Here is a 15,769-nt window from a genome sequence, read left to right as displayed (position 1 = left end):
TTCTGTTGGACTTATTGATTAATGTTGGCAACAGGCAGCCACTCATGCCACTGATCTTTTCTGATGTCCAGCCTAGGGCGATTGCACTGATGATAAAAAGGCACTTGCAGTTTGCAGGTTGATGGTATTCTTATGAGTCATTTTATCATAGCTCTGTATCAGATTTTAATCAGTAAATGTAACCTTTTCATAAGGAAAATGCTGGACACTCACATTTTTCAATTCATTCTCCATGGAGCTGCGCAGATATCAAAAGATGTAGGTGGAACAAAACACTCTGTTGTCTTTCTGGCTAATACAAGCAGGGAAGTTAATAATAATAATAATAATGATTCTGAACATGTGAATACTGAAAGTCTGTGGTATTCTCTGCGGAAGTGTGGATGGAATAATAATGAAGACAAGTAAGAATTTAACATTAATATTAGCTGCAAAGTTAGAATACTCAGGAAGTACAAAGACACACTTTGGCATACTTGGAAATCGATTAAACAAGATGCAGACAGCGGTGAAAATTTTAAAGGTCATCTTTTCTGGCTCGCAGAATTGCTGCCATTCTTATTTTCTACCATGTACATTTTATTTTCTTGGCAGGAATGTTGATATTAACGCCCCCAAATGTCCTATTTTTCCTAGATTTCTGAATTTGAACTGTCATTTTAAATCGAAAAGAGAAGGGTAAATGAAAATGGGGCATTTCAGGATTTCTGAGCTCTCCGGAGGTTGTGTTAGAGCAGCTTTATCAGTCCTGAAGCTATTTTAACCATATGGCTCTTCCTTTTTCTACTGGCTATGCAGTGAAGCTTTGTGCTGTGAAACCTAAAGATGTGAAGTGTAATGGAAGAGCATACATTTTCTAGGCTAATAGGTTGCCGAGGGCTACACTGCGGCTGGGCTGTGCTGCAAAGCTGCATTCTACAAAACCAACTCTCCTCTGAGCTCTTCACACCTAGAGCTCGAAGCTATAGAGGAGGGAGAAGTCCTTAAGAACAAGATGAGGCTCAACTGTCAGTCTTTAAAGGCAGGAGGACTCTCAGTGTGCTGCCTGGGAGCTCTGCAGCGCTAAAGGAGAGAGAAAACGCGAGCAAAGGCTTCATCATCTCTTGACCTTTCCACAGATGCCGGTACCTTCCCCCGATATGATGAGGGTGTCACAGCCTCCATCGCTGTCCTTTCCCCTTTGCTGTATCATCTTCCTCTCTCTTCCACTCCCATTTATTTCCAGCGCCTGTCTCCACTCGTCTGTCTTTTTACTTTCATCACACTCTGGCCTAATGAGGACATTTATTCCCACTGAAGTGTGTGTGTGTGTGGCTGAAAGTATGAGGACGTGGAGGCTACCAGCTGAGCTCCAGCACGACCTCCGACCTTCCCTGTCTCTCTCCATCCGCCTTCCTTCGCGCTCTCCTCTCGCTGTTTAGCTGTTTACCTGTCCATCTGACTGTTGGCATTACGGAGCTGTCACTAAACTGCTGTCAGCGCCAATGACTGTCATGTCTCCCTCGAGAAGCCTTAATGAGCCCTGTGGCAGAAACAGGATCACCTATACATCTCGGGTTGAGAGGATGGAGTGACAATGGGGGGCAAAAGTATGATGCTCATGGGGAACAGGTAGAGGAAAAGAAAGAGCCCAACAGGGGAGCAGGCAATTATCCCGACTCTGGTGTTGTATATGGCCATCAACCCCTCTAGCAGACATGTTACAAATGAGCTATATCCTCCACTGCTGTGGAGATAATCACACCCTTCTACCATCACTCTTAACCCCCACCTGGTAGAGAACAGATTCTCCAAAACATCAGAGGAAAACGTAAAAAGAGGCTGTACCTGGAATTCAAATAATAATAATAATGCTATATTTTAGTCTTCATAATACTACATTGCTTTGCCAACACAGGCTTCCTTACTGTCGAGCCCAGATAATACCCTTGGATTGAATCGCGAGAGAAACAGAAGGGGATAGAGAGTGAAACTAGGCCTGATTTATTAAAAGGAGAAGAAGGGAGGGAGAGAGGTACCTGTGCTGATATAACAGAAAAGTCTCAGGGGATTTATCCCAAAAAAGGGGAAACATTGTGTAACTCAACAACTTTTCAGACCATAATTTGCCTTTTCCGGACATGGTTTTGAAGACGTAAGGCCTTTAATTGGAATGAAATCTGTGCTTGTGCCTGTCAGGACAGGCCATCTAGTTCGAGTGGTTCCAAGATATATCTGTCATGTTTGAGTCTGAGACTGGGGATGAGCCAGATGCACTGGGAATGGAAACTAGGGTCAATTCTCCCACTGGATAACACTGAAATTGGAACAACTTGTATAAATGTGCATATTGACTGTGTGATAGCTCACTCAGTTCAGTGTATGTTAGGCAGCGTTTCCCACACAAAGACATTTCCTAGGCGTCTGCCCAAGTATATTTGGCCACCCATTTTAGTTTTTCCTATTTCTATTTTTATTATCTGGCTGACAGAACATTGCTGTCAGCGATCGATTAACTAGTGGACAATCTGCCCTCGCTCTACCCCGTCCATCTACTGACAATAACACATGCTTTGAAGAAAAACACAGCAAGAAGGAGGTGTTCTCTAGTTTCGTGTCCCTCCTGTAAATGCAATGATTGTGATCCGACCTTTCCACTATACTATATGCCTATTTATGCTGTTGTTTCACAAAAGCTTGTAAGCACACCTGGTTGGTGCGATGTCATTCGCTACCACGTTGGTCCTGACAGGCTAAATCATTAACGGCAAGCCTCCTCCACATGCAGCTTTCTTGCTGTTGTGAAACACATTTTGTGGGTGGAAAAATAAAAAAAACACGAGGTGTGATTTTTGGGCTACTTGGGTGTGAGCAAAGCGGAAAGAGACGAGGTGAGGCAGTGAGTGTGTTTTTACACTCATAACATAAAATTTTTGTAATACAGACCTTAAGAAAGACCCTCATATTAATGTGGAAACAGTGTTTAACAGTAGATCCGGTCAGTGAAAATTTAGAAAAATTGTAATATTAGAAGGCACAGAGAAGCTCCGGTGTTAAAAGAGTGAAAGCCAAAAAAATGGTGGTAGAGAGAAGATACCAACTCTTATTCAGAATGTATATCAAAGAGGAGATACAGAGAAGGTGATGAAGAGCAGAGTAAAACCAGCGTCAGCCCTGTTTACAGATGGATTTTGGAAGAGGAGCTTTCTTCTGCCTCTCCTCTGGCAGGTGGCCGCCCCTTTCTCAGCTTCAATCTACCTCTCGGCTTCACGCTGTGCAAGAACGAGCCCCAAAACACACATCTTCTCACATTCACAAATGCACACAGACACTCATCTACAATACTGCAAAGCATGAACCCATTTTATTGGAGCACCTACATAAGCTGGAATATACGGATCATGCTTCACAACGTGATGTAAACGTCTCTCCTTTGTTTGTGGCTGATTCTGTCCTTCACTCTTTGCATTTCTCTCAACCACACACACACACACGTGCACACACACACGTGCACACACACACGTGCACACACACACACACACACACAAGTGCGCACACACACACACACACACACTAATTTAGGTACTCTTTTAAAAAAGAAAAATTGTTTGTTTTAGAGATCATGGTTTACCCCTCTAGTTTTATATCCAACTACATGTCACACAAACCGACACAGGCCTCTCTATGTTCAGTAGGACGCTTAAGACTCATGCTGTTAAGTATTCCGAAACAGCAGGAACACAGAGTGAGGCCACAGTGGGCCAGAAAACACAGACAGGATGACCTCCGACAAGGACAAACTTTATCTGGACGTCTCCATGAGCATCTGTCTGACTGTGCGAGCACAGTTTGTCTGTGTGTGCATGCACGTGTCTTGTTAAAGTGTGCGCAAACATGACTGTGTTACTGATATTGCATAACTGGGAGCCAACTCTCAGACAGGAACTGTGTCTCTTTTCCCAGCCTCTTGGGTGGAGCGGTTGGCTTCTCTTGTCTTATGCATAAGGCATTTAAGTGCCCAGAAAGAAACAGCAACTCACTTCAAGTTATTTTAATTTTCAAAAAGAAAAAAAAACATGAATGAGCATGTATTTACATGTGGCATCTAGGAGTGGGGAGTGAGTGTAAATCATTATTCAAAACATTTGGGTTGCCCTGCTTCGGTCTCTAAAGCTAGACCTGCATGTAGTGTATTCCCCAGCTTACTGCGGGTTCCCTTCAGTATTATAAGAAAAGTGACAGCAGCTTGAGGGAACAAAGCAATAAGTAAAAATTAACATAAATTCACATGGTAATGTATTCAGCATTGGGCAATGACTTTCCATATAACAGGGGGACATGTTTTTGAAAAAAGATTGTGTTTTCAGAGGAGCAAAGCAGAAAGAATTTACAAAGTCGTGCACAGACACGAGTATAATGAACAAATATTAAGCGTGATATTTGGGATTCAAAATGAAGATAAACTATTCCAATCTCCAGAGCCCAATTGTGTACCGACACACACACACACTGAATTCATTATTGAAGACTCATGCAGGCATTCAATATGAGCACAAACGAATTCTTCAACTAACAAATGGCCCCCAAGTTAATCCAAAATGTCTGTTTTATCAACAATGGCCACCAGTGATGATATTGGCACCTGAGACTGGGTTGAAAAGAACTGCGGTAATTTGGTTTCACAATATGCAGCAGGCACATACACACTCTCTCTCACACAAACACACACATTCACAACCACCAAGTTTCTCTTCCTTCTGTACTCAGCCCAACCATTGAGCATGGTGACAAATGCAGCCACAGTATTGTACTGCTCTGTAATTAAATGGAGACGTGGGGTCAAAACTCCCAACAGGTTGGCTGACATGACTTGAAAAGTAAATTAGCTCTTCTCAAAGTGACTTTATAGAAAGAATTACATAAGCTGTATTTATAACTATTATTGAAATAGAAAAATTATTTATCTTTTAAGCACCATGTGGACTATAGTGTAATCTCTCACAGGCAGTTATGGCCTGGCCTCATCCGATTCTTCAGCGGAGATAATGACTATGCAGGGTAATTGAAGGTACAGAACATACACACCCACTGCATGAAAAAAAAGAAGGTTACATTACCTTTCCAAAGCTGCCTTTCCCAATCGCCCGCAGTATCTGGAAGTGGTCAAAGTTCACTGTGAAGAAAGAGACAGGAACAGAGAGAGAGAAAGAATCTGTCAGCATGAGTTTGGATACATTTTAAAACAGGGAACATGTAGTGCAATCATAAAGTATCACGTCTGCTGTTGTTGTGGCTCTGCCGACTGGAACATTTCAGTTAAAAAGGACACAATAACTATCAGGTGCTGACTAAGTAATATGAAGGTGAACACTGGAGGAACTGCAGTCTAGTATCCCACTTTCAAGAGTCAAAAATTAATTGGACAAGTTAACATGAAGCTGTAACATTTAATAGTTGAAAATCCTGTATAATCAGTAATAGGCTGAAGTTTATGTCCCACACACATCGGCAGAAAACTCACAAGTGATGCTCACTTCTTGAATGCTTCAAGGGCTTTTGTTTTTTTGTCTTTGGAAACATAGGCTCAGGTGAATTGAGGGCAGCTGAGGAAGAACATTCTGTTTGGCCTTAAAGAAGTCCCCAATTTTACTTGCCTGCAGGCATGAGATCCCTTTCCTTCTGCATAGTCCTACATAACAAGATGAAGACTCTGCAGTTATGCTCAGTGGGGCTGTACTTATACAAATTCAACAATATACAAATTCCTAACATTAGCATGCAAAGATGCTCTGGCAATGCTTACATGGGAGTCATTACCGTTTTATATAACAGGAAAATCTGTTGAAGTCTGACATATTTAAATCTGTCCAGTATTACTTGTCCAGTGAAAATAATTTCCTACAAGCACAAATTAAATTCTATTAAAAGGTTGAATAAGCACTTCTGGAGAAAGACAGTTGATAGCCAAGTCTCATTCCCAGGTCGTCTGCTTGGTGATGCACGTCATCAGTGGTAGAGCTGTGCGATATTACGATATATATCATAGTGCGATATAAAAATGTCTACGTAGGATATAACCCTCTGTTGCTTATATCGTAATTTTAACATGTAGGCTACTTGTTTAACACTGTTGATATACTAACGTTAACGTACACTACGGTTGTGATTTAATACGGCGTGTAAAGCACAACTCAACGCCGGAATGACCGTTGGATTTCCAAATTTGAGTTCAAAACAAGTTCATTGTATGAAGGCGAATGTAACTGCAGCAACGCTACTGCTTTGTGGTAGCATTTTTACGTCACCCACAAGGACTTGTTTACGGCACCGGTCGCTCGGGAGTATACAGAGGCAAAGCAGCATGGCGGAGACGGAGGAGAGCCCCATGGAAGACGAAAATAACATGACTAGTAACGTTACATCAGATGCAGATACAGAAGCAGAACCCCAAGAAGCTGAGCCGAAAAGGGGGAGCCGTAATCAGACACCGACCAGACAACGTGAATCTGCAAAACATGCCGCTAACAAGTTGTTACATCTAATCTTTTCTACCACTTAAAGACACGACATGAAAAACAGTACAGAGACAGCAAGAAGATAGATATAAAGTTTTGTCCATATCGCACAGCACTAATCAGTGGTCTGCATGAATTGTTTTTATGCATTACGGAAACCCTGCATGTTAGTTTAGTGTGTAAGCTTTCTAACATATGCTAGGTAGCACAAAAAATTTATGGTTATGTCATTTATTTGCAGGTTTTGAGTTAAAAACCAAAGGGTCACCAAATTGATACAATTCATCCTCAGGAACTACCCTCACAGTGGTTTAGGAACAAAGAATGGTCGGACAACCAAAGTCAACAGGATTCATTCTCTCAGAAGCTTGAATGTCTGCACTAAATTTGAGAGCAATCTGTCTAATATTTCAGTTGGTAGTGGTTCCACCGACTGATGATTGCTATCCCTAGAGCCACACCGCTAATTTCAACACTCAAAAACTGGTGAAGCTGAAAATCAGCAATTCAACCTAATAGTCATCGTTTCATTTAAAATCCAATGGGCCTGAGTACAGAACCAAAACAATACAAACCATATTATTGTCCCAACACTTTGTGGCTGTGCTGTACATTGGATTGATATGGTCAAGTCATAGCTTTTGGAATATATAGAACTTAAAGTATATTTTCCATTAGAATCAACATCAACAACAACAAAAACTCGAATTGTCCGCTGCCGGGTTATCACTTCCGGTTCAACCCCGGAGTTGGTACATTCCCTTTCCGGTTGATGTTATTTGTAAATTTGTTTTGGGACTTGTAAAAGTGTTTCACCACTTGTAAATTTGTCTCGGTGTTTATAAAAGTGTTTTGTATCATGTAAATTTGTTTTCTGAAATGTAAATTTGTTTTCTGAAATGTAAATTTGTTTTGGTAATGCAGTTTTGTTTTATGATATGTAAACATTTTTTCCAAAATGTAAATTTGTCTCAAGCTTCGTAAAAGTGTTTCACATTTTGTAATTTTGGTTTGCACCTCCCAGCCACCATAAAAAACAGCTTGAAAGTTCCACACCACGGGAGAGAACAAAACTGTATTTTGAACAATGAAACGCAAGGACACTCTACATAACATAATGCCTGCTGCATGATTTTGTATTCCCGTAAATGCACTAAGGCTCTATTATACAGACAGTGATATCATCTATTCAAATAGCTTCCTTCTTTTTGTTTTAAAAAAAATGTCTACATTCTTTCATCATAACTCAACAATTAAACAGACAACTGGACGCTTTAAACAATGCCACTAATCAAGAGATCAACTATTTCATGCTTGAATTTGTGCAAATTAACACATGTGAAGAAGAAAGGCACGTGATCGCCAAATGAAAATGCTTCAAGTGGAATTATAACTTATCTAGCCAGAACATCAGAGCAAAGGCAAACATCAGAGGAGTCTTATTTCAGAAAACACACAGCTCACAGCACTGCAATCATTCATCTTACTTTACTTTGTTACATCAATATGGCAGAGTTAGGTGTTTTGGCTCATGGCCTTCTTCAATGGATATGTGTTCTGCTGGGTGATGGAAACATCCTGTGTGTGGTACCGGTTTAAACCAGTTCCTGAGAGGGAGGGTGGTTGGATGAGATGAGATGAGTTTTAAAGATCATTAAGAGGAAATAGTCTCAGCGAGCAAAGAACAGCCCTGACAGACACTTAATTATTATGTGGTGCATTAACAAAGAGGTGTTGATTCAGCTATATGGTAGGGCTGATCAAATTGACGAAAACAGCCTATCAAATCACAATTGTCTAAACAATACTGCAACTGGTAAAGACACTGAATGATTTTCTGCTGTATACAGGGCTCGACAGTGCGAGCACCTTGTCGCAAATGCTAGAAAAAAATAGTTCAGTGCGAAATGTGATATGCAATTAGTAGCACGTGTGCGACAACCGAATTTTACTGTTCAATAAATGTTTAATGATGTGTTGCTGACGTTTGGAGGTTGTGGCCGGTTGTGCACTTGAATGCAGCCTCAGCTGAAAAAGAAAAAATACGTGATTTACACGTAGTGAGTGTGCTTGCCGATGTGCTACAGAAGGCGGTTAAAGGCAGAGGGAGCATCTATGGTAACGAGGCGAAGCCAAACATACGAAAACAAAACGTATGAACTATGAAGCACATCAGCGATTATTTTAAAAGGCCGACAGAGCCAGAAGCTGTGGACCCAGGCACCGAGGCCGAAATTGTGGACGGGGAAGAATTAGAGTTAGATGAAGAAGCTGACGTGACTGAAGAAACCGGAGGAGCAGGTGATAACGCTACCATTCCCAGCCGTAAAAAGTACAGGTTTAATGCTGACTGGCAGAAAACATTCCGGTGGCTCCTTTACGAAAACGAATTAATGTATTGTAAGTACTGCAAAGCGCAGAAGCAAGCAGCTGGACCTTCATTTATTTATTTTTTTTACAGCTTGGTAACTTTTCATCGTGCCCCTAAAAGCACACGTGCTACTTGGGAAAATGCTAAGCGTCAAGCCCTGGCTGTATATAATATGAACAACATAATATTACATTAAATGTATCCTTTTCCTACATTAATATAATCACATAAAATAATGCTTCTTACTTGGGGCTCATTCTGAAAGTGACCTGAGGTAATAACCTGGGCTGTGTGTGTCATCACTTCTTCTTTACTCAATAGTGCAGTATATTTACTGTCCATCATCACATTTGAGTGTCCAAATTGTGTCCAAGTGTGTAAATGTATCCACTATATGGAGCTCTTGAAAAACTAAAAAAAAAAAAAAAAGTAGTGTCCGTGCCCTTTTGGCTAACAATCCCACAATGCAATGCTCTGCATTTGACAGATGTGAAATTAACTACTGAGTGACACACCTGTCAGTGATGACACACATTGATGATGATAAACAAGGGTCCAAAACACTTACCATCACTATTGCATAAATGATTTGGTGTCCATTATATAGGGAGAAGTGAATGTGTTAATAAATAACTGATGTTGGACCCAGGCCTGGACATAGCCCACTCTTCATGTTTTTTTCAAACATTAATCTTACACAGAATGGTGTTATTTCTTTAACAAAACAGTATTTAGTGTGACTAGCATAGATACTGCAGAGAGCATCCAAAGAGAAGCCAATATTTATTTTTTGTTGCTGCACCAATTTGAAGAATTACCAGTAATTAGCTACAGCTGAGTCAATCTACCTGCCAGTTGACATAATAGTCTGTTGGCCTAAACTGTCCCTTGTTACAGCTTGTTAAAAACACTTTAATTAAAAGCCTATTTTAGGCCTTAATAAAAAATGCATTGGTGCTTAGGTTTATGTAAAAAGGGTTTAGACTTATATACCTAAAGAGTACTTTGGTCATGATTTAAGAAAGAGAAATCCATCACCATGTTACCATGTACAGCACGTACTATAATGTGGGATGTGGGCTGATGAGCTGATTGGCTACCACTGGCTGCCCTCCTCTAAATCATCTGTGCTACTGATGGAGAACTCTGCCTCTGTTTGTGTGTGTATGTGTGTGTGTGTGTGTGTGTGTGTGTGTGTGTGTGTGCAGCAGTGCCTGCAGGCAGATGTGATCACAGCAGGCATGACGCTAACTCGCGCAGCTCCTTCTTAAAAGTCAGTCAGCTTCTGAGGCTCACATCCTGATCTGCTCAGTCTCCTGTCCATGTCGACAAGGAGTGATCATGAGTGAAGAAAGCACATGCTGGGCTCCTCCAGGCAGACCCACTGCTAGCTAACCTATGCACCCCAGGCTGAACGAGGAGGGAAACCTCACAATATTTTTTGCCATCAGACAATAGACACAAGGTGTGGTTTGCATGTTGTGTCTGGAAGATAGACTAATCCAGAGTGGATTCTCTATGCTCAGTCTTTTGTACATGGCTAATCCTCTCATATGGCATGGCTCTGACGGCACCCTGGTGCTGGCAAACAGAGACACTGTACCATCAACATCGCTATCCGTTTGGTATTAAAAGGGATAAAGAGAAATGTGGAGAGAATTGTATATACAGCATGGTGGGTTCACAGATTCAGCAGTTACTCTTTCACATGAGAATGGCGATGCATTTCCTTCTGGCTCCCATCCCATGCTGACATTTCCCATTACATTAAGATTAATGTTAACACAGGTTATGTTGAGCAGCACATGTTGAGTGGCAGTATTCTATAACAGGAGTGATTAGCGGACAGTTGCACTGCTTTGAAAACCCACTCTCTTCATACCTTTCTGAGCTTGTGATTGATGGGGAGGGGCAGGGACAATCCAATATTCACACCCACTTTGTGCAGCGATTGGTGAAGTGTGCCGAGGTGAGAAAGTAAGCTGTTTTGTCCATTTTTCACATAACAATATCTGCACCTCTCATGTGACAAACATGTGCAACCTTATGAATGCTTGCAGGAGCGATAATCTGCGGATTATCCCCAATTTTAAATGATTATCATGATGTCCATCCTTCCAGCATGGCCGTTGAAATAATTTCACCTTTTGATGTGGTTTGAGGAGAAGTGGTTGAAGAACACATCTAACTAACAAGTTCTCTTCCAGTATAACCTAGAGCAAGTCCAGTCCGATCATTCTCTAACAATCAGCTTCAGTGGTACCTGGTTTCAATAGACAATCTATCCCTTATTTACTTAACTGTATTTAGTAAAAAAAAAAAAAAAAAAAGAAGAAAGAAAGGCAATGCAAAAAATTCCTTCAAAATTATAATCCAGTGTATAGTTGGAGCTAGAGTAGGATCACATTTGGGTCACAATTTTTGACAAATTTTATTCCAACTACTGGGCCTCCATTTTTGTGGCATTACAGCTATATGTGCAAAGTCATGTAGGTCAGCAGTAAGAAGACTGACAGGTTGCTTAACTTAAAGCAACATTATGTAGAAATTCTCATTTCTATGCAATTTGGCTCCGCCCTCATTTTCTGATGCAACAAAACTGTCATAAGTACAAATCCCAGGTCGGTAACAATTTGTGAAATGTAATGTAGGTGCTGACTACATACAAAACTCATTACATTATAACAATGTTAAGTGCTGAAAACTTTTCACTGAAGTTACATAGTGTAGAAAAAAGTGATGGGGGGGCAGAGCTGCATTCACTCTATTACAAAACACTGTAGCATTAACAGGACTTAAGGACTTAAGCTGTTATGTAAGTAACATATATAGTTGCTTTAAATAATGAGCTGGATAAGTTGTTACTTTCCAGCCAAAAAGGTTACTGATGTCATGAATTTGATTCCACTTGAACAGACTTTACCTGTAAAACTTCAGCTTACCCCTGAGCTCCAGCAGCCTCCAGACAAACGAAAATGATCTGCTCCTGACAGAAATCTCAGGAGAAACACTCAATCCATCATCTATGCCGTCTCACTTCATCAAGTGTCTCATGCTGTGTTCAAAAATGTCTGACCTCATACTAGAAAAAGTATAAATGGATGCCTGAATTCCTACATGTGAACTCGGGACAAATCCATCTTCCCCGACATATTGAGGGAGCATATTACTTACATTGTACTGCATGGCAGCACTCATGAGTATGTGGGTTGGCATGATTTTTTTGTTAATGTTTGTAGGCCTCGTTTCCCACTTTGACCATCAAAAAAAAAAAAAAAAATCTTCATTCTTCATTTTATGCCTAAAAAAAATTTAATTAATTAATCTTTGTTTTCATAATTAAATAAACTGAATAAACAAACTGACCTTAAGGACAACTCAATTTCATACTGTTTCACTTTGTTTATATTTGGCGGACCCTGCCACCTTTCTAGCTTCAAACAGTGTTCTGGGGACCTTATTTTCCTCTCAAAACAGCTTGTTTATTCAGTTACTACCTCATTAATATCATAAATATTAAAATTCTGAGTTTGAATTTCTTCTGCAGAACTACCTAGAATTCATTATATAACAGTATAAATTCTGTTGTTGATACTTGAAAGCAAGTTCTGGATTTTTTACATGTTCATTTTTGTTTTATCTTATATCAGTCAAATAATCAGTATATAATATCAGGCTCATCCTACTGCAGACTTTCTCCACAGGTGAGTCAATACTTTTCACAAATAAACCCTGAACCTTGCTTCAATTTTAGGAGACACTGTAAATATGAGTCAGACGGAAGGAATCCAGGACTATGTGTTGATATATATATAAAAAATAACAACCTAATATTTGTTAAATTACCATCGAAGCTTTGGAAAATGATTCTAAATGACAGACACGAGTAACCATCCACCTCAACCATTTTTTCTATCAGTGTCACCAGTATCAGAGCTGGTGCTTCCTCGCAGCATGAGTCATCGAGTAATGGGAAGCAAAACAAAAGTACCCCCCTCCCTTAAACTGGCTTGGTGAAAGGAGTTGCTCTTCAGATTAAGGGGGAAAAGAGATGTGGGGCTTGTTCCATTCTGAAGGGATAATTAGAGCGGACAAGGCGTTTCCTGTAACCATCGCTTCAGCATCGGAGACTCTCTTTTAACCCCCATGTGCCAGTCAGATATGTGTTGCAGGCAGTGTAGGTCTTTAATGTTAAACAAGCTTTATGCTGACTTAAATCACAACACAGAGCGTCCCTCGACTGGCTGACCGCTGAAATCAAACAGCAGAAGAGTGTTTGCAGCTCAGTCAACATAGGGGTTCACGGCAGTACAGATCGTTCAATACTGGCCTTGACAGTCATCATCTGAGAACTCAAGTTTTTCTCTTCATCTGTGTATTCACAAGCCCTAACCAACCATTCACCTGCATTTCAATAACATATTTTCTAGTTCTGTCCTTAGATATGCAGCACTTTTCTTTTACCAGCTTCGGATGTTTTTTTCTGAACAGCTGCTGCAGCAGGTGGGAAGCCAAATGATTAAAGGAGAAAGGGCATCCATTAGATAAACCAAGTCAACAAGCGCTGATGGTATTTGTAATTTGTGTCATTTCACAGTGAAGTGATGCTCAAGAGAAACCAGCAAGTTGATGGTGAGTGCGGTTGGATAGTGTCTGCAGTCACTACGTAGGATCTCAGCTTTCAGGGGATGCTGCACTAAAGACCATCACTGAACCCTGCAGACAACTGCAGCATGCTGTGTGAGAGAATCTGATCTACCATGGGGACAGTGGGAGACCGACAACATACTTTTCCCTTTGTGGGGGCTGGAAGCTGCTGACACACCAGGATGATATGCTGAGTGGGCTCGACAGGGGTCCTCAATGGGTGATTGGCTCCTGTGGAGGAGCTGATATTGGCACAAAGCCCGTGTCAAGGGGCAGGGAAAGTGTGAGTCTGAGACGGTCTGACAGTTTATGTGTCCATGTGAGGGAAATTTCGGCTCTCACTGAAAAACTCTTGTATTTATCTAATCAGAAAAAGTTGCTTAGTAGGAACAGCAGCAGAGGGTAAAGCAGTCTGACCTGTGTTGTTTCCACTTTGATTCTGCAGTTTAAACCCAGGCGATTTCCACCAGGAGTTTACCCAATGGCCAGTGCAGGTCTGGCTGCAGCTAAGAACACGACATGGTGCCATAATTATGTCCGTAATTGAACCATTTCAATTCCAGAGTTAAAGGATTAATGCTGCAGATTGTAATATTAAAATTTAACTTCCACCCATGTGTATTATTAAATCTAAGCTCTGTTAATAGAGGTTTTGGGCCAAAATACACCATGGGAGTCCTTGGTAACTTCACATCTTTTCTTTTAATGGACAACATTTATTTTTCAACAATTTTAATTTGTGAAATACTTTGTGTCCTTGCTTTGTAAATGTTGTTATATTAAATAAATGTACTTCCTAGCTGACAAAGGCTTGTGCCTACAACTTTTTGACAAAGATATTTGAAACGCAGCCCCTTTTCACATCCATCCAAGCCATGAAAGTGCTCCAGCTGTCAGTAACCTCTTATTGTCTATGGAGAAAGAATATTGGATTTTTGTTTCTAGCATGAAGGGGCAACTAAATTAGCGCCTCCATCAATCCACAATTCTATATAATTTAATACAGATGTGTCTTCTAATCAATTGTCGACTTGTCTTTAACGCCCTCTCATTACTGGCACAATTTACAGGAACACGTTTGACAGATAGATTATATATCATTCATTATTAGGAGGAGAGATAGCTCTGCAGCACAACGCTCTGGAGCAATAGGGCTGCAATTGACAATTATTTTCATTTTCAAAACATTTGTAAATGTTTATTTTATGATCAACTGTGCAGTCTACAAAATGCTACAGAACTCTGAAGAATGCCCAATACAATAGCAACATAGCCTAAGGTGACATCTCCAAGCTTCTTTTGTTTGAGTGACAGAACAAAGCCTGAAGATATTCGATTTGCAATATACAAAGAAAAGCAGATAATCTTCACATTAGAATGAAGCTGGAAGCAGACACTATTTTGCATTGTGCCTGATAAATCATTAAATTATCTGATTATCAAAACTGTTGATCAATGTTCTTTAATCTATTAATCGCCTAATTGTTTCTCCACTACTCGGGGCTATGAGAGCTGTGGTCATACAAAGGGAGATGGATCCTCCCTTACATCTTTCTAAATCAGGAGAGCAACTAAACCAACAACCAGCTGGTAACACTGGTAATGGTACAGTGGGGCTTCACTTAACATGATCCAAAGCTTGGCTCATTTCGATAATGATTCCAGTTAACTGAATAAGAAATGTAATACACTGCATAATAAAAGAGAGAAGTGGGGAAGATAGACAAGGTGAAGCATGTGGAGGACACCTTCAAGACCATGAGAAATGCATTATGCAACAAGATCATTAACCTGGCTAATTATACCCTGGGAAATACTGAATTGCAGAGGGCCAGGAGAGACAAAGAAGCTTTCTTCAACATGCAAATTTTTACAAAGCAAGACAAAACAAATCTACAGCTCACGTAACAAGAGTCAGATGACAGGGTTGGAATCAATCTCTCAAAGATCAAAAGAAACTGCAGCATGACAAGCAAGAGTCGTTACTGTAACATGGGGGAAAGAGGACAGCAAATGGGCCGACATTGTGAGCGAGGACATGCTGACACATACAAAACATTTTTTTATGAATTTAGTGTGTGGCACAAAACTTGCTATAGTCATATTTTGGCATTAATTATGAATTCCAAGATAATGTAATTTTCATGAGACGTTCTTTATTAATCACCATCACAGTCACTGCTCCCGGCACAAAGAGGGTTGTGTGAGGGGAGGAGGAGTGGCAATTCATCAAGAGCGCAGATGCTGATGAATTATG

At 40.5% G+C, this 15,769-nt stretch overlaps 1 protein-coding gene across 1 annotated transcript in view; it reads right to left on the bottom strand.

The window, feature by feature from the left end:
• The window catches only part of stk32c (serine/threonine kinase 32C), a 96,548-nt gene that overhangs the window by 62,199 nt on the left and 18,580 nt on the right, over positions 1-15,769 (bottom strand). The window contains exon 2 of the mRNA XM_030441328.1: positions 5,097-5,152. Coding sequence (XP_030297188.1) covers positions 5,097-5,152 — 56 coding nt within the window. The remainder of the gene's footprint in view (positions 1-5,096; positions 5,153-15,769) is intronic.

Source organism: Sparus aurata, chromosome 15, assembly GCF_900880675.1.
Source record: "Sparus aurata chromosome 15, fSpaAur1.1, whole genome shotgun sequence".
NCBI classification, from domain to species: domain Eukaryota; kingdom Metazoa; phylum Chordata; class Actinopteri; order Spariformes; family Sparidae; genus Sparus; species Sparus aurata.
This window is presented reverse-complemented; position numbering and strand designations above follow the sequence as displayed.